At 47.2% G+C, this 19,245-nt stretch overlaps 1 protein-coding gene across 3 annotated transcripts in view; it reads left to right on the plus strand.

Moving 5' to 3' along the window:
• RFX4 (regulatory factor X4) overlaps nucleotides 1-17,217 on the plus strand; it is a 134,099-nt gene extending 116,882 nt beyond the window's left edge. For all 3 annotated transcript variants that reach the window (XM_088025672.1, XM_088025673.1, XM_088025674.1), the window contains 3 exons: nucleotides 6,643-6,805; nucleotides 8,552-8,690; nucleotides 16,945-17,217. In XM_088025672.1, the coding sequence (XP_087881798.1) occupies nucleotides 6,643-6,805; nucleotides 8,552-8,690; nucleotides 16,945-17,217 (575 nt within the window). The remainder of the gene's footprint in view (nucleotides 1-6,642; nucleotides 6,806-8,551; nucleotides 8,691-16,944) is intronic.
• Nucleotides 17,218-19,245: the final 2,028 nt, after the last annotated feature.

Here is a 19,245-nt window from a genome sequence, read left to right on the forward strand (position 1 = left end):
CTAGGATGCCTAAAGAAATAAAGGCAAATTCCTTATAAATGGCCCTAACTGTAGAACATCTGGCCTGCCCAGCTGCATCTTCTCTCCATTGGTTGAGGATGTAACAAAGATAACTGGCTCCTACTCTTTCCAAATAACAAAAGCTCAGTTATTCTGAGGGCAGCTAAAAGGAGTGGGCCATGGTGGACACCGCAGCCCCGCCCCAGAGCCCACGATGACTCACTGACACATCCTCGGAGTTGTCCCTGCCAGTGAATGCCCCCTCCTCCAGCCCTGCTGCTTCCTTTTCTCTAAAGGAATGGAATTAGGAAATATAAGCTGGGCCTGAAAACAAATTGTTGAATCTCTTCTTGACTTCACATTGTCAGGTCTTGGCTTGGTGTTGGGGGCCTCTGGATTTGCTCGTCCATTCTTCTGTTGACTTCTTTTGTGTCCAATCTGTGCCGTGTCCTGGGGGTACAGAGTGGTAAGAACAGGCAGAGTCGCCACCTTCATGCTCCCTAAATCCTAGTGGGTAAGAGAGTCAATACAGAAGTAAACTACCAGGTCAATAAACCATTTCGAATGGTCATAATGAGAATAAAAGTGTGCTAGGAAATGGTCAGAGGAGGCCTCTCTGAGGAGGTAGCATTTATCCAAGACCCGGAATATCAGAAAGGGTCAGCCACATAAAGTCTGGGGAGAGGAAAAGGTCATTCTAGGTCATGGGGAACAGCACGGGCAAAGGCCTGAGGCAGAGAAGAGCCTGGCATATTGAGGACTGACTAATGTGGATAAATAAGTGGAAAGTGGCAGCAGGGGAAGCTGCAGAAGTAGGCAGGGCCAGATTCTGAACCAGCACCTCTCTCTGGGAACGGATCCATTTGCTGCTCCTGGCCAGTTTTGTCAATCAGATTGTGGCCTGGGAGCTACTGATAAAGTCACCCAAACAGATGAGGTTTTCAACTTCAGCAAGTATTCTCCTTAAGCACTATTCCCTGGAGGATAGATGGCCAATAGGATAAATATATACATATGAAATCTTCTTTTCCTGTCTCAGTCTTGAAGTTTACACGAAATGTTTGCTTAATAGCAAACACTGTAAGGGGACACCATTCAAATAGAATTTTCTGTGATGATAGCAACTTTTTTTTTTTTTTTTTTTTTTTTTAATCTGAGCTGTCCAAAGCAGTAGACCCTAACCACACAGGGCTACTGAGCACTTGAAAGGTGGCTGGTGCAATTAAGGAACTGAATTTTTTAATTGTATTTTGTTTTAATTAAATTTAAAGGGCCATCTGCGGCTAGTGGCTACTGTCTAGGCAGCTCCAAAATCTAGACATACTTAAAGGAGCTTATTTCTCAGGAAGGTACTAACAAAAGGCTTAGGTTAGATCAAAACCTGAGCAACATCTGTGATGGTTCATAGAAATCTAGCGGGGGAAAAGGTTCAAACAGTTTAGTTCAAGATCTGAAGGAGGGGTGCGGCAAGGTAGCCTGGAAAGTAGCCTGAATTTTCACAAGTCTGTACCAGGACCCTACAACTTCTGATCTTTAATGGCCCTCAACACTCCATGTGAACGACAGGAGGCAGTGGCTTAGAGAGCCTTGCTACTCAAAGTGGGGTCCATGGACCAAGAGCATTACCATCATTTAGAAGCTTGTTTTAAATGCAGAATTGCTGGCTCAACTCCCAACCTATTGAATCAGAATCTGCATTTTTAACAAGATCTCCAGGGATTCAGACGCACAATCAAGTGTGAAAAGCCGCTCTTGTTGTAGAAAAACTTTGGAGTTGGACAGGATCTGGGCTCAAATTTGAAAAAGTCTTGGGCCACAATTTTCTCACCTGAAAAAAGGAGGTAATACCACCTACCTCAAAAGGTTATTGCCAAGGGGCACCTGAGTGGCTCAGTTGTTAAGCGTCTGCCTTCGGCTCAGGTCGTGATCCCAGGGCCCTGGGATCGAGCCCTGCATTGGGCTCCCTGCTCGGCCGGGAGTCTGCTTCTCCCTCTCTCACTCCCCCTGCTTGTGTTCCCTTTCTCGCTCGCTCTCTGTCTGTCAAATAAATAAATAAAATTTTTTAAAAGTTGATTGCCAAGATTCAGTGAATTAAGTCTGGTTTATGTTGGATGATTAATCATTCATTCCTTCATTTATTCAACAAGTTATTTCTTTTTTTTTAAGATTTTATTTATTTATTTGACAGCGAGAGACACAGCGAGAGAGGGAACACAAGCAGGGGGAATGGGAGAGGGAGAAGCAGGCTTCCCGCTGAGCAGGGAGCCTGATGCGGGGCTCGATCCCAGGACCCTGGGACCAGGACCTGAGCCGAAGGCAGACGCTTAATGACTAAGCCACCCAGGCGCCCCTCGGCAAGTTATTTCTGACCCCCTGTTATATTCCAAGCCCCCTCCAGGAAAAACGACAATAACAAAAACTCAGGGAAGAAAAACATTCTGTTGGGGATGGGAAGAAAGAAAATCTTCCTCTCCTGCAGTTTTAGTTTTAATACTAGAACACATGGACAACACTTATCTTTATAGGATTTTTAGATCTTTGGGGATCTTTATAGAATTCTCAAAGCTCAGGGGGTTTTCTCCACGATCCTCAGACTTTTAAGTAAGGGTGGGCATACAGGGAGGGGAGAATAAGAGAAAGATGTGGGAATTAAGCACATAGGGAAGGTTTGTTATTGTTATGCCAGTAAATAAAAAGCATCAGAGCGGTCTTAAAAATTAAGCACAAACTGTTAACTGCACACATTTCCTTTTATTAGTTTCCTTAAAAAAGAAGCAGCGATTCTCACTGGAGGTCCCACTGATAGGAATGGGAATGTAAGGGGTGTTCTTTTCTGGTCCCCAGGCAGAAAGGGTTTCTCACCCAAGCCAGTAGGTGTTAATCTGCTTAAGCCTGCCTGAGTGGGTCTCTTAGATTGCTGGCACATGGCCATTTAGGGGTTTTGTTTCCCAGACCACAGGAGCCCATTTTTCCAAGAGTTCCACTAGCTTTTTGTTTGATAACGTCTATTTCTAGCAGCATTTACGCCTTCAACAACAATTTCAATGAAACGAAAATTTACTGAACACCTACTATTTGGCAGACACTCTGTTGGGGATACAGAGATGAATAAGGAACGGTTGCTGTGCTCCAGGAGCTCATACAAAAGTACCTTGCACTGCATTCTCTCAGGTGATGGCTATTACCGCTATGTCGCCCTACTACTCCCAGGGGGAGAAAAAGAGAAAATCTTTTGGCTTCCTTGGCTGCCTCCTTTACATACCCACTGACCTCGCAGTGCTCGGCCGAGGTCCCAGGCGCTCGAAGGGTTAATTCCTTGCTTGCCGTGGCTGGTTCATTGTTCTCCCATACTTCCCACCCTGCTCCAATTCTATCTCCAATTGTAAAATTTGTTTAATATATTTTAATGTTTTTCTTTTCACGGAGGTAATGTGCATTCATTATAGAAAAATACAGATAAGCAAAACGAAGAAATGTTTTAAAGCCTTCCTCAGTCCCACCGCCTAGAGATAACCTGTTTTAATAAAAAGGATACTTTTAAAAATTATAACAGCAATATAATTTCATATGAAGTGCAAAACATAGAGGGGGGCAATCATGCATAATCCAATCATCTGGGGCATGATCATTTTGGAATTTCATCTTTCCAGTCTTCTTGCAGTTACTATAAATGATGCCTAACAGATAGCCTGCTAAAGTCATTATCTCTTTGTATATGATGTACATGTGCAAACCAGGAAGGGGTACTTTTAGCCATAGTGGTGAATAAGAACACCTATGATTTTATGGAAAAACACGTTTAGAAGTTTGCCATCATTAGCTAAATTTCTGTTGCTATTCAAATTTCATCCCTGGTGACAGAATCTGACTGTCTTCCCTGGCATCTGAAATGGGACACAGAGAAATCTCTACTTTAAGAAAGTGCGATACAAGAATACCTGAATTCATAGTGAAGAGCATGTGAATATCATCAAGAGGCTTCCACGTGCCAAGCTCATGTCAATTAATGCTCACAACAGTTCTGCAAGATAGATATTATCATGCCTGTTTTATAGATGATGAAAGAAAGTATAAGGGGCTTGCCCAAGATCTTCCAGCCAGTACACAGCAGGGCTAAGGACCCAGAGCGGAGAGGCAGTCTGGTAGAGAGAATGGAAGGCCTATGGCAGACTGGGGTTCGGAACCCCACTGGTCCCACCCACGGGGACCTCGGTCAAGTTAACGTTCTGAGTTTCCCTGAACTGGACTTGATTGTGCCACCACCAGCTTGAAGGGCAGACCTAAGGAACGGTCCTGAGAATCAAGCCTGGAGTCCACTGTAAGGGTGTTGTGGGGGACACTTGAGCAGTTCACAGTTGCCTTTTATGGGGGCATCTGAAAGAAATTCCTGGTGGATCTTAATTCCAAGGACAGTGGACTCCTGAGCAGTTTGTTTACTATCTTATGGCTACTGACTTGTCAGGTTTCCCAGTGGCATTGTTTCCTGGAAAATTTCTGAGCCCAAGTTAAGGCCCACCTCTAGGAAGAGTTAGAGTAGGCATGGTTAGCCTCATTCCTGGTTGCACGTTTTGCTCCAGTTTTAATTTCTTTGTTCACTCCCACATTCACATTATTTTCTTGAATCTTCTGTATTCCTGTCCACTCCCTAACATTCTTTCAAATTTAACCTTTGTTTCCTCATCTGTGAAATGGGGATAATGTTTATTTTAAGGGTATCTGTAAAGCACTTAGCACAGTGCCTGGCCTATATTAGTTGGCCCTAATTGTTTCTCCTTCATGCTCTTGGACTGAAACTGTCCCTTCATTGAAAAACGGCGTTATTTGCATTCCAAAAGATTCTCCAGTTTACAGTAGAGTTCAATACAGAGTTATTTTAATAATAAACAAATGTGTTCAGAGTAGAATTCCATTTTCACATGCCTTCCAGAGTATCCCGCATGGAACCTGTCGTGTAATTGGCACAGTGCTGGTCCACCAACTCAGTCTTTCACCTGCTCCATGTCAGTGCAGCTACTCATGGCCTATTTGCAAAGTCTTTGGGATGGAACGGACTGCATTTTTTAATGAAAACCATTCTTTCAGCTTCCCCCAGGAATGTTAAGATAGAAAAGATCTGCTGCAGAAAACACAGAACTAAAGCACCAAGTTTTACTTCCCCTTAAAAATGGCCTCCCATAACCAGTTCTCCCCTGTGCCTGCAAGGGGAAGGGGGTGTTAGAGCCTAGTCCCTCCACTTCCTAAAATAGGTTTAATTATTTCCACTAGATCAACATTCTAAAAAATTTTTTAAGATTTTATTTATTTCTTTGACAGAGAGACACAGCGAGAGAGGGAACACAAGCAGGGGGAGTGGGAGAGGGAGAAGCAGGCTTCCCGCCGAGCAGGGAGCCCGATGCGGGGCTCAATCCCAGGACCCTGGGATCATGACCCGAGCCGAAGGCAGACACTCAACGACTGAGCCACCCAGGCGCCCAACGTTCTAAAATTTATCAGAAATCGATGCGTGTATAACTTAGTGATTTCTTAAATTACCATTTTTATAGTCTAACCATCTCATAAAATTCTTAAGCATCTTGAGGGGTTTAAATATTGGCTGTTTCCCTTCCCAATCCCTAGCAATTTCAAGGTATCCAGTTAAAAAGTAAATTAATGGAATTAGTAATATGTATGGCATAGGTCACCGTTAAGGTCACTGTCTAATAATCTTCAAAAAGACCTGGGCAGGTAGAGCCCAGTAATCTACTTAGGGCTGCTTTAAGCAGTTTGTTGGCTCCCTGACACCTGTTTAGTTGAATGTTGAGAAGTTACTTGGCCGTGCCTCTCCAAGCTTTTTTTAAAAGATTTTATTTATTTGACAGAGAGAGAGAGACACAGCGAGAGAGGGAACGCAAGCAGGGGGAGCGGGAGAGGGAGAAGCAGGCTTCCCACCAAGCAGGGAGACCGAAGCGGGGCTCGATCCCAGGACCCTGCAATCATGACCTGAGCCAAAGGCAGACGCTGAACGACTGAGCCACCCAGGCGCCCCACTTCCAAGCTTTCTTTTGTCCTCTCTCCTTCCCTCCCTCTTTCCTTTCCCTTTTCTTCCTTTTAAAATTTTTATTCAAAAATTTTGGGCCACCAGGCTCTGTACCAAGCACCAGGGATCCAATAGTGAGCAAAATAGACAAGGTCCCTACCTCATGGAGCTTCTGGTCTGGGGGGGATAAGCATGAAGTAAATCACATTCACGAATGGGTGTAAGGTGACAAATTGTCGTAGGCACCACGCAGGACTGTAGTGCAGTAGGGGAGCTGACTCAGTCTAGGGTTAGGAGACAGCTTCTCTTATTGAGATATGAGGAATGAGTGGGTACTAGGGGAAGAATATGGTTTCAGGCAGCAGAAAGAGCACGTGCAAAGGCCCTGTGGTGCTGGGAATTGTGGTTCTCTGGGGAAAAATGAAAGAAAACTATCATGGCTGGATCAGAGAGAACAAAGGCAGGGAGTAGGGGATGTTTATCATGAGGTCAGCCAGGACAGAGACACCTGCTTTGTAAAGATTTTGACTGCCAGCGTAAAGAGCATGGGAGGCCACTAAGCTGTTCTAAGAATGGGGCATGCTTCCACAAGTGAGTGACTTATGCATCTTAATTTGTCTCTGCAGGAGCAATGCAGTCATACACGTGGTCTCTGACCTACACGGTGACAACGGCGGCAGGGTCCCCGGCTGAAAACTCCCAACAGCTGCCCTGTATGAGGAGTACTCATGTGCCTCCTTCCTCCGTCACACACAGGATACCAGTTTATCCGCACAGAGAGGAGCACGGGTAGGTGACTTGCCTGGGATGCCGCTTGTGCTTTTAAATTTGGGCTCACTTAGCAGGTGTTTTCTCCAAGGCCAGGAAGAGTGCTGTCCTTCGCAGAGCTTTCGTAGTGTGCTCAGTGCTGCCCTGTGTATGATGGTCTCTGGAAGTCTCCACAGGGCCCTGAAGGTGGGCATTAGCGGGCCCATTTCCCAGATGAGGAAACTGAGACAACAGCTCAAGTTCAGTCCTGTGGGGTCACACAGCTGGTAGGTGCAGGGCCCAGACTGATCATCTGGCTGACCCCAAAGCCTGTGTTCTTCCCTGTCTTCTGCTTTAAAACCTCAGTGGAAGACCCCCTTCCAGCAGTTTCCCTAGGCGGTAGAGCGTCATGGTGGGCCCAGGGCTTCTGTGACTGGATTAGAGGAAGACTTCCCCACCTGAGGGCCGAAGGTCCCTGGACAGCAACAGTTGTTAACGGGGCTCCGGGGACCCATGTGGGTTCCAGTGGTGCTTTGTGCCTAAAGAAATAAATCATCGGTATTGCCCATTTTCCCCCAAATCTCTGTAGTGTTGTTGCTGTGATGAATGAACTACAAATCCATTAAGAAGTGTTACCTGAATCAGAATAGCTTCTTGCCATCACGCAAGATGTCTTCATCAAAAGACGCTAAACTTACGTCTAACGTGCAGTCATCCGAAAAGCACTTATGACGTCAAAAAGGGCCCTTATTCTCAAGAAGGCGAGACTGTGCCACGGGGGTACTGGAAGGTGGTTCCAGCAGAGCAGCTGTGGGGGACCCAGGAGGAGGCGCCCGCAGGTGCCTTCCACACAGTGGCCCGGCATAACGCAGCAAGGGGCTAATTCCTTGGCTGGGCGCAGGCCTGGCTGCTGGCTTGTACTCAAGTTCCGTCCCCAGGGTCAGGTGCCCCTGGCCAGTGGGAGGGCAGCCTTTATTTTCTCAGGGGACTTCTTAGAGTGTCTTTCCACACCTTTAGAACAGACTTTGAAAATTGTTTCAGGAAAACTTTTGATTCTGGAACAATGGCAGAATAGACACCCACGTGGTCTTATGTCCGTGTTTTTGCTGAGAAGATGTTATTAAGAAGAACAGTGATAAGAATATCCTGTATTTCATAGGACTTTCTATTTTATAGAGTGTCTTCACATATCTGGCCCTCAGAATAACCAGGGCCAGCATTTTTACAGATGTGAGGAACAAGGCTGCGAGTCGCCCAAGGGTCCCACAGCTAGAAAGGGGTGGAGCCAGGCTCAGCACCTGGATCTCTGACACCTGGTTGAGTGGCCCATGGTGTTCCCCCCCCCCCCCCCGGAGAGAGCTTGCAACTACATACAACATCCTGCCCCATCATGGGCAAGCAGAGGCCTGAACAATACAAAACATAAATCCCAAAGTAATTTCTTCTCTCTTTCCTATTTGACTTCAGGCTATAATATGGGGCTTTTCAACAGAACGGGAGTAAAAGTTTCCGTCACTAATTATGTTTTGCCCGGGGCTGGCTTTCATTCCCTGAGTGCTCTCTGAGTGGTAAGGGAGGTGTGCCGAGGAGAGAAGGAAGATCAGCCTGGGAGTTTAAACTCACCACAACAGGGTGGAGGTGGTAAGAACCAAAAAGAAGGAGAAAAATGGAAAAAAAAGAAAGAAGAACAAAAAGGGGGAAAAAAAGATGAGGTTGATTTTAGAGGTGTTAAGTGATCTGCTCTCCCTGCCCTGACTCACAGTATTCACTGTGCTTCCTGCGTCTTAGATACACGGGAAGCTATAACTATGGGAGCTATGGCAGCCAGCATCCTCCCCCAATGCAGAGCCAGTACCCGGCCCTCCCCCACGACACAGCCATCTCGGGCCCGCTGCACTACTCCCCTTACCACCGGAGCTCCGCACAGGTGAGTTGGTGGTCCTGCTTGCCAGCCCAGGCCTCAGGATGCTTGGTGGCAGGTCTAGTCAATTTAACACAGTTAATCGGTACCTTCTGTATCCCTTGTGTGTCTGTCACCAAGGAGAGGAGGATCCTTTCCTCGGGGTCACTTCCACCCTTCGGTGGCTGCCCACTAAAGTGGGTGCTCGGCCAGTGTTCACGCTCCACTGCCTCTCACTCACGTGGGTGCGCGCCAGTTGTCTTTGGTTCCATCCTCTCCAATCCCAGGATCCAGTCAGCCGCCATGTGTCCTGCCCTTTCCCGGGCAGCCGCCCCCACACGGGATCTCTGGTCTGCCATCTTCCTGGTGCCGGTCCTCATCGAGTCCAGTCAGGACTGTTACCTGGCACCATTCGAACTGGTCTCTGGGTCTCACATCTGTTCCTTTCCAGTCCAATCCACACACACAACCTCACCAGAAGAATCCTCCTGAAATGGCCCCTTTACCAGATTGTTCTCAAGCCACACACTTCCTTTGGCTCTTCACTTGTCTAACAAACCAAATCAACCCTCTGTGGCCTATGGCGAATGGAACTTGTGGTCGCACCTATAATGCCAGTGTTGGGCCCTCTGCTTGTCTCAGACACTTCCTGTTGCTCTGGCCTCAAAGGCAGCTAGGCACCAGTTCTGTTCAATTCTGCATCCTCGGTGTCTCTGCACCCCTCACTGTCCTTGCCGCAGCTCGGGGCTAAGCTAGATGGTGACAAAATCCTCTCATCAGTCCCTGTGTCACTGAACTTGCCCCTCTCCGGTCCATCCTCTACCCCACAGCTGGAGGAGTCTTTTGGAAAAAACCCAGCAGGGCCATTAACACTCTCCCGTCTTTTCACGTCATTGCATTCAAAGTCAAATTCAGTTCCTTGGCATGTCTCTTACGACTTGTTACCACAGGGCTTCTGCCTGCCTCTGTGGCTGACCAGCCACCCCACTCCATTTGCTCCAGCCAGGCCAACCCCTGTGCAGTTCACAGATACTGTTCTCCCAGGCTGGGACCTTCTTTCCCCAGCCTTCTGCATGTTGTTCAGGACCCACACCTCACTGTCTATGCGGCACTTCCTGCCCCCAGCTCTTCCTTCCTCCGGGGCCTTACGAGGTCCCACTGCCCTAGACTCACGTAGCGCCTCTGTCGGTGACCCTCCTCACATGCCGTTATCATCACTGACTTCTCGGACTCCTACAGGAGACCCCAGAGCTCCCGGAAGGCCAAAAATTAAGTCTAGTATCCCTGGGTCACGGGCCATGGCACCTGTCAAAGCCACAGCTAACTTTTACTGAGCACTTGTCATGGGCCAGGCACCGTGCTGAGTGCTCCACACATCATCACGGTAATCCTTGCAGAAAAGAAGTGAGAGTAACCTGCCTGAGGATTTAAACCCAGGCAGTGTGACGCCTGGGTGTCCACGCTCCTACACGTGGCCCTCTGCCACCTCTCCTATGTCGGCGTTCGCTAAGAGTTTCTGGAACCAGTGAGACAGGAAGTGAGGCACCACAAGCAACGGGAGTGCAGAGGACCCTCGCTCCATCCTGCTGGCGGGGCTGGGAGCCAGGGAGGCAGGCTGGGAGCTCCACTTGAGGGGGGTTTCTGAGGATAAACTGGAAAGGGACACAGTACCGGCAGGGAGCTCTGCTGCAGAGTGCTTGCAAGAGTCTAGAATAGAGATGCCAGGACCTGAGCGAGGGCGGATGCCATGATTGCATCAGCTGCCGGCCCACAGACTGGCCTCAGAGGGGAGGCACTGAGGAGAGTGTATCCACAACGCACGGGCGCTTGGGGCAAACAGGCCTCTGTTTTGATTTCCATCTGCAGTACCAAGGGGAGCCCCGATATAAGCCCCAAACAAGCCAACAAGTTGACTCCACTAAACCATCACCTGGGGCATTCATTATAGGTCTCCAACTGCGTCACGCAGAGAAGCCAGCTCCTGAGGTACTGCTTCCCTCGGGAGCGGAGTCTGTGCCCCTCACGGTGATCCGCAGAATGCCTCAGAGCTGCGGCTGGAGACTGGCTTACACTGAACAGCAGCCTAAGCAGCTCCTTCGTGCACTTACTCATTCATTCATTCAGGCCTCAGATGATTGTGGATTGTGGCGTGCTTGCTGTGTGGCAAGCAGGCTGCAGCCCCTGATCATACAGTGGAGAAGGGGACGGAAGTGTGCCTGCCCTCGGAGAGCTCAGGCTCCAGTAGGAGACAGGCATCCAAGCAGCAGTGGCCAGATCAAGCTAAAGCCCCAAGCCGCAGCGCCCAGCAAACGTGTTCCCTCTTTCTTTCCTCCCTCGTCCCTCCTCATGAAATTTCTGGGGTGATATTTTTAAAGCCATGGCCGTAAAAAGAAACCAGGGTCTCCTGAAGGCCCATGTGGTCCCTGGTGATCAAAGACAGGTCTGCAACCTCCACTCTGGAAGCCACAAAAGTCCCCAAGTGGAGCACTATCATTTAATAGCAGCTCTTAATCGAAGGGCCAAGGACTAATTGAAAGCCCATAGAGGAGCCCTTTCAACCCAGTCGAGGCGTGAGAGGTGGCAGGACTGGGCAGCCTCTTCAGCACCATGCCCTGTGGCCCTTTGACAAGGTCTTTTGACGACCTCTGACTCCTACCACACACTCACACTCTGTGCTTGAAGGGTTACGCCTTAGCCTCCATTTGTAAAGTGGGGTGAGAAGTTAATTCTATCACCTCTCTACCCCAGTTGTTGGGGGTGGGGGTGTCAGTGCAACAACAAAGAATCCTTTGTTTTGTTTTTCATTAACATTTATGCATCAACCTCTGTTTTCGGCACTTGCAAATATACAGACTCACTTAATTCTCATAGCAACCTGGGGAAGAAGGCATTTTTCTCTGGTTTTTAAAGATGAGGAGACAGCCTCATAAGGTCATTTGCCCCAGCTTATGCATCCAGTAAGTAGCAAAGCAGACTCAAATGCAAATTCTCTAGCTCTGAACCCTAAGCCCAGGGCCATGAACACTGCACCCAATGTGTTTTTGGAGGGTAGATACAAATTCAAGAAGTTACTGCAACTATTCTGTCAGTTTCAAGTGACCAAAGAGAAGAATCACATACCCTAGACTCACTCTTTCTTTCCTCTCGTGGTACTTCGGTTTAACGTTGAGCATAGATGGGAAAATCCACTTCAGGGCTGATTAGTTTTAGCTTTCCAGAGCAGAGGTCAAGCTGTTCCAGTCCTGAGTACTGAATATCACACTTCATTATATCAGACTCACTGGGGGGAAAGATCAGTCTGAATTGGAGAAAAACCACAATTCTAGAACACGGTTAAGGAATGTAATTGGTCATTAGCACAAGAGTAACTGAAATAACTTCTACAATAAATGCCTGTCTTCAAGACTGCTACAATGCATCCGTGAGGTGCAGTGATCGCCTGCATCCCAGCATGTATATGCTCAAAATAATACGAACTCATTTGGTTTTTGAACTAGAGAATGTGTGTGCCCTTATCTATATTAGTTATTTGTACGGCACGTGCTTTCCTCTTGGGTAGTAACAAAGATAAACCTCCAGTCCTGCTTGAATTCTCATAATACCTGAATTAGTGAGTCCAGATGAAAGGAGGTTTCACACTGTAAGGTTTGAATTATTTCAGAAAAACACCCTCCTTGCAACTATGCTACACTTGTTCACAACAAACTGAGTGAACAAGGGATGGTCTCTGCTGCCTCTTCCCAGGTGCCCCATTCTCATGCCTGACCAAACAGGGAAAACAAACCAGACCAAATTAGTGTGGCCACAAAATATTTCTGAGCCTCATTCAACACACATTTGTGGAACTTCTACCCCATTAGCAGCCATGAATGTGCACCGGGCCCTGGAGCTCAAAAGCCATTTGATCAACTAGAAGCTGTAGGGCTAGACATTCATCTGGAGTAGACTAGAAAGCTATTCTTTATTCCTCATCTGTATGGCCAAGGCCCAGGCTTGCCAGCCAGTCACACAACTCTCACAGACTCTCTAGTGGCCCAGCCCAGCCCAGCCCAGGACCAATCTGCTTAGGGTGTTCCACTTTGGGAGAGCATCCTGAGCCAAAAGGGAGAAAAATCAATTAACCATAGTGGTATAAGATCAGTGACTGTAGAGCCAGGCTTCCTGGGTTCAAATCCCAGCTCTGCCTCTAAGCAGCTCTGTGCCTCAATTTCCTTATCTGAAAAATGGGGAGAATTATAGTACATATTTCTTAGGGTTGTGAGTTGATAAAGGTTGGAACAGGGCCTGGCTCGTGGTTAACACTATTTATGTATATTATTACCTTTCGTAACACCACAGTTATTATATTTTGCATAATTAAAGAATTAATATCTATTTGTCTCACTATACTAGCTCTACGGAGACAGGGACCAGATCTTTTCTTCTGGACCATTATATCCCCAGGACCCGGAATAGATGTGGCTTTTAGTGGGTACTCAGTTAAATCCTTGTCATTGAAATGAACGAATGGCTCCTCACTCTGGTACTAAGTTGCTCTGTGACCTCAAGCAGATCGTTTCCCCTCTCTCGACCTCAATGCCCTCACCTGTGAAATGAGGTAGGACCAGATGGTCAGTCACTAAGGCTCTTCCTATCAATAATGGACCATGATCCTATGATGCGAAGAAGAATATTAATAATAGCTAACACATTTTGAAAACCCACTATGTTGGAGTTCTGAGTGTTTCATGTGTATTAATCCAGACCCTAAAAGCTCAGCGGATGTGGCCTGGTCCGGCAAAGATTTTGGGGGAGGTACATCCTCTTCCAGAAGAGGCTAAAAGGAAGCCTGCCTAGGGGCAGGCCCACTGGCAGAACTTTGGTGCGGTGTGAGAGCCGCCTTTCATAGGAAAACAGTTTGTGCTCCTGACTGGGCCACCTTTCACCCCTTGCTCAAGGAGCAGCCTATTTGCTGAGGGTCAGGGATAAAGAGCTTATTCTTCCTTCTTCATGTGCAGGAGAGTCAGCCTCGGGGTGGGGAGTTGTTTCTCAAAATAGAAATAGAACTTCCTAATATGATTCCAAAGAGGCCCCGAATCAATCACAGCTGAGATGGGCATCTGACAGACACTTTGACTACTTATGCACACGCACGTATATGTGCCCACAAGCACCCCTCACACACCTCTCTCAAAGGGCGGGGACTGGTAGCTAATCTCCAGTTTAACATCAGTAGCCACAGCGTGTGATTTAACCCAGCAAATGGTAACTTCCTGTTGTGGGCCCTCAACAAAAAGCGCCTTTATTCTGGGCAGAGCTCTCTGGACCCCAGGGTTGATGCCCAGCATGCTTCAGGACCCCGCATGAAGCCGGATGTAAAGTGTGAAAGGTGAGGCGGGTGCCACAGGCCGGCCTCAGCCGCTCCCACCAGACTAAATAGAAGCTTCATTGGTGGCGTTAATCACCAGGCTGAGGCAGCGGGCACTTCAGCCTCTCATCTTTCAATGGTCTCTTCACCACGGGGAAAACGAGTCACTGACTCATTTGCAATTAGCTGACCTAACAGGACAGATTTTTCCATGCTGGATTCTGTGGTAACAGGATTTTATTGTCCCATTAGAGATATTTTGAGCCAGTCTCATTTCCAGGCAATTACGCTTTTGAGTCTGTGACACAACCCCTGGGCACAGCTGCATCTAGGGTCCTCGATTAGGCACAAAAGCCACACTCTCTTGGGTTCTATGGGAAAGAGGCTCCAAGTCCATACGTTTTACTTACACGGGCCAAGCCAAGGGAGGTTCCGTCAGAAGCAGCAAGAAGAGGCCTGGTCAGAGCTGTAAGACCCCATGGTGTGTAGGGGAGGAGGAGGCTTAAAGCAAGAGGGACGGAGACCTTAAAGTGTAATGGGGTGTGTTCCAAAACAGGCATGTCTTCCTCTCTCATGTGATTCAGTCGTGGCAGGTTAGGCCTGGTCTGTGCCCCAGTGATGTGGGGAGAAGTGCTACCCCAGCACTGGGTGTCTGTGCCAGCCCTGTTAGCCTGCAGTGTGACTGTGGGCAGGATGCTTCACCTCATGGGTCCTCGTGTTCTCATGTGCATGATACACAGGGCTCGGTTATGTGACCCCTAAGCTTCTTTCTAGTGGCAACACCCTGGTGTTCGGTCGCCGGATAGTTGCTGAGGTGCCAGGCATTGTTCCAGATGTTGGGAATATGGTAGTGAACATGGCAAAGCCCTGCCAGGAGCTTATGAATAGAAGCCAGTGGAAAGAGACAGCTAACAAGCAGGATGGTAAGCGCCTGACCTGAGAGGCAGAGGGTGGAGCATTTAGCTTCTTGAGATAGGATGTCCAGAAGAGTCTCTGAGGAGGGGACATAGGAGCTGAGCTCTGAAGGAGGTTAAAAAGGCAGGTGTGCAAAGAGCTTGGTGGTAGGGGTGGGAAACTAGTGTTCTAGGCAGAGGGAACAGGTAGGGCCAAATTCCCTGAGAGGGGAACCAGCGTGGCATGCCACAGGATGGGAGAGGAGGCCTGTGGGCCAGGGAGAGCACCATGAGGCGAGCTGCCATGCATGCAGGGAGCTTACTTGAGAGAGTATCAGGAGGGGGAAGCAATCTTTTGGAAAAAATTAAAGACTGCTTTGTAATAATATTTCTTAACATTATCTGTTTGATACCTGGGATCTTGTTTTCTTGGGCAGGGCCAATCCTACTATGATCTCAGGCCTGACGGTTCACCGTGGCAGCCTTACACACAGCATCCTGTAGACTCCCTTACTGGGTACGTGGATGTACTCAAGAGTTTCTGATCTGATCTGGGGATATGAAACCCTTGGTATGTGGTCCACAGTCACCTTGGTAACAGCCCTGGGTGCCTTCTCCCCTGAGTTCCCAGACACCACCTGCACACTTCTCACTCTTTCTGACCTGTTCTTGGGCTGGGAAGTGGCTGCAAGTTTCTAGGTAAGGCCCGCTGGGCATGTAAGAGAAACCTGTCCTACCCGAAGTTGGAGCCCTCTCTCTTGACCTCTGAGTAACCGTTTCTCTTGGCGTGCTTTGGGCCCAGCAGCCTGCCCTGCTTCCCTCAGGCTCCCACTCGAAGCAGCAGAATGGTTCCCTTTGGCCCCTCGACTACGGGGAGCAGCCACTGCTGCCAGAAGCCCTTCTCGCGGCTGTCTAGGCTTCAGCCTGTCTGTCTCCCTCACAGGAGGCAGCCTCCCACCCAATCCCTCGGGGCTCCACTCTCCAACTGTCAGCGAAGACAGATGGGGAGCAGAAGAATTCATACATGCTGTCTCTCCCCTCCTCGCCGCCCTTGTCATCCTTGTTAACTGGCTCCCGTAGCCGTGCCGGGGTGGCCCTGACCTAGCCCAGTGAGGAAGTCTGTGCGTGGACGGGCCGGCAAACTAGGAGCTCTCACCTTGCTCCCCTCTGACTGTACTAAAAGGGGCTTATTTGCATAGCTGTCTTGGAAACAGAAAAGAATGTTGAAGAAGCTGCACTGCAGAGGCACTTCTCTTATTCCTAATTCTTTCTAGAACGGCTTCCCCCTCTTCTGTCCTCCACAGAAGCACTCTTCCCGTCCCCTCTCCATTGGCTTATCTCGACTCCTTCCTCCACATTCACACCAACCCCAACAATTCACCATTTCCTACTTGTGCATCTTTCAGGACTTCAGTGAATGTGAACCAAAAAGAGAGATGTTCTCTAAATGATAGGCACTAATAATAACCTTTGAAGCTGTTGGCTTGCTTCCTCTTCAAAAGCCTGCTTTTAGGCTGCAGTTCATAATTGAATTCAACTGTAAAATGCTATTTTTAATAATGTCACTGTGTTTTACTTGGTAGTATTGTTCTCTTCGGTTGATGGAATGGGATATATCCCATCTCTGTAACTAATGGTAAAATTGACCACCATACATCCATACGTCCTAATCTGTTTGGACATGCTGTTACTCGTACACACACACACGCACACTCTCTCTCTCTCTCTCCTGTATTCCCAGTGGGGCTGTTCCTTCTTTTGGATTTGACTTACCCAAATATTCCAGATTTCAAGCACAAAATCAGTATTCCTACTTGAGTGTACACCAGTCCAACTCTGGATATGAAATCCTTTGCATTTCTCCTGTTGGTTACTTCCTAGACCAAGGTTCAATCTTTTGGAAGTTCACTGATTTCCTTCCTCTCAACTTTCATTAATAGCATCTTAAGAAATTAACTTAAACTATGAGCATGACCAATATTGTATATATGCAACTTGCAAGCTAAGTTTAACTTTGTGGAATTTCTTTCCCCTCAACAAGTACCCTTTCAATAGCCCTACTTCCCGGATGGAACCCTGTTTGATGAGCAGTACTCCCAGACTGCATCCCACCCCAGTCACCCCCCGATGGCCAGAGGTGCCCACAGCCAACACGTGCTACACAAGCCCGTCTGTGCATTCCACGAGGTACGGAAACTCTAGTGACATGTACACACCCCTGACCACGCGCAGGAATTCTGAGTACGAGCACATGCAACACTTTCCTGGCTTTGCTTACATCAACGGAGAGGCCTCCACAGGATGGGCTAAATGACTGCTATCGCAGGAATCCATATTTAATATTAATAATAATTATTAATAATAATAAACCCAACAACCCACCCCCAGAAGGCTGTATCTCTATACATCATAACTCCTGGACTATTCCTAGGTGTCCATTTTCCTAATGAACATGAGTCTGGGATTCAGTGTGGGATGAATCAACTTTAGTTCAGAAACAGGACTCACTAAAAGTCCGTGAGACTGGGTTCCTGTAGCCAAGCCAGACTTGACTGTTTCTATAGAGCACTATTTCGGGCAGGCCAGTCTGTGCCTTTTCCCTCTGTTCCATGACTTTGCTTTGTGTTGGCAAACACTCCCCGTAAGCTACTTATTTTCTTGTTGACAAAAGCTCATTAGTCTTGACGGATACTAGAGACAGAGTCTGGTTTGTGTTCTTGGATGGGCACATAATTTACCAAGAGCATTCACCTTGCCATCTGTCTGTCATCTTACTATACAACGAACAGCCCTCAGGTATGTTCTACACATCCCTTCTTCCTGGTGGTGCCATCACTGCTTCCTGGAGCACCAGGGTGAAATGCTGGTGTCTGGAAAACGCTAGAGTCCCTGTTATTACACCCATGTCTTTCACAGTACCTGCATTGTCTTGGAATGTAAGCACTGTCTAGAGGGAAGGGAGAGGCCTGTTCTGTGTGCCTTAAGTTGGTGGAGGTTTGTAGGGGACCGGTTCTTCTACATACAAGTATTTGTCCTAAGTTTGCACAATGGCTAGTGTCAGCAAAAGGCAGGAGAGGGGTTTTTAAAATTCTGTGAGAATGTGGATTTATGGTATTGAGTACCACACTCAGCTCTGCTGTATTAACTTCGTGAAACCAGACGGACCAAACGTTAACTTACCAAGCACCAAGTGTGAAAAGGACTGTCGTGGTTCCTTCATAAGACCATAGTTTTCCGACACTTTGATAGAAAAGAAATTCAAAGCTGTGCCTTTGAGCCTATACTATACTGTGTATGTGTGGAAATAAAAAATGTATTGTACTTTTGGAAAATTTTTTCGTAGGCATTTTTCTGTCAGATTTGTAGCAATTTGTGAGTTTTGTTAGAGATTAACATAGGTTTTCTTTCTGTATTATAAAATGCACCAAGCAATTATGGTGGACCTATTACCCTATGGGTAAGAAATAAATGGAAATATGACATCGGATGTTTTAGCAGTTGTTCTGTAAATAAAATCTTTGATCACACCACTCAGTGTGATAATCATGTCTACAGCTAAAATGGAAATAGTTTTATCTGTACAGTTGTGCAAGATATGAATGGTTTCACACTCAAATAAAAAGTATTGAAATGACCTCTTTCTCCATTTTCATTTTGCATTTGACAACTTGTGTGTGTGTGTGAGAGAGAGAGAGAGAGAGATGGAGACAGAGAGATAAATAGCATGGTGAATACTTAGGGTATAAGTAGACCAAACAAAATTAGGTGGTCTTGTCTGGTTGTGCTTACCCACTTCCCCCATCACCTTGTCATCAAACAGTCATTACAGTTTGGATACGCACACATCCGGTCCTTGAATGATTTAGTATCGAGAGCCTAACTGAGTTTTGTAGGGGACCAATTCTTCATACAAGGATATGTCTTAGGTTGGCACGATGGCTAGAGTCAGCAAAGGGCAGGTCTTACCGGGAATATTATTCTTCAATACCAGCATCAATAAGAGGTCCCCTGATACTTGGTTCATTGTGCTTTAATGATCACCGGGTGTAAAGATATTTCAAGTGAAGGGCTTCAAATACTAATAAACTTCTGGGATAGGACAGTAACATTACTGAACACTTAATAAGTATCAACAAATTCTTCTCCAGCACTGCATTTTGACTCTAAAGCTGAGGAGTGAGGATACGGTGGCAAAAATGACTATTTTGTCCAAACGTTAAAGAGTAGGATCTATGAGAAATTCAGAGCCACAGATTTCCAGAAATGGCAGCAGTGACTATTTTAACTAAAAGGCAAGAGAATTTGACAACTCAATTTGCATGTTGAAAGATTTATTTTTAAA

The sequence above is a fragment of the Eumetopias jubatus genome, unplaced genomic scaffold (genome assembly GCF_037043125.1).
Source record: "Eumetopias jubatus isolate StellerSeaLion01/CBP00866 unplaced genomic scaffold, mEumJub1_p1.0 scaffold_8, whole genome shotgun sequence".
In the NCBI taxonomy this organism is placed as follows: Eukaryota; Metazoa; Chordata; class Mammalia; order Carnivora; family Otariidae; genus Eumetopias; species Eumetopias jubatus.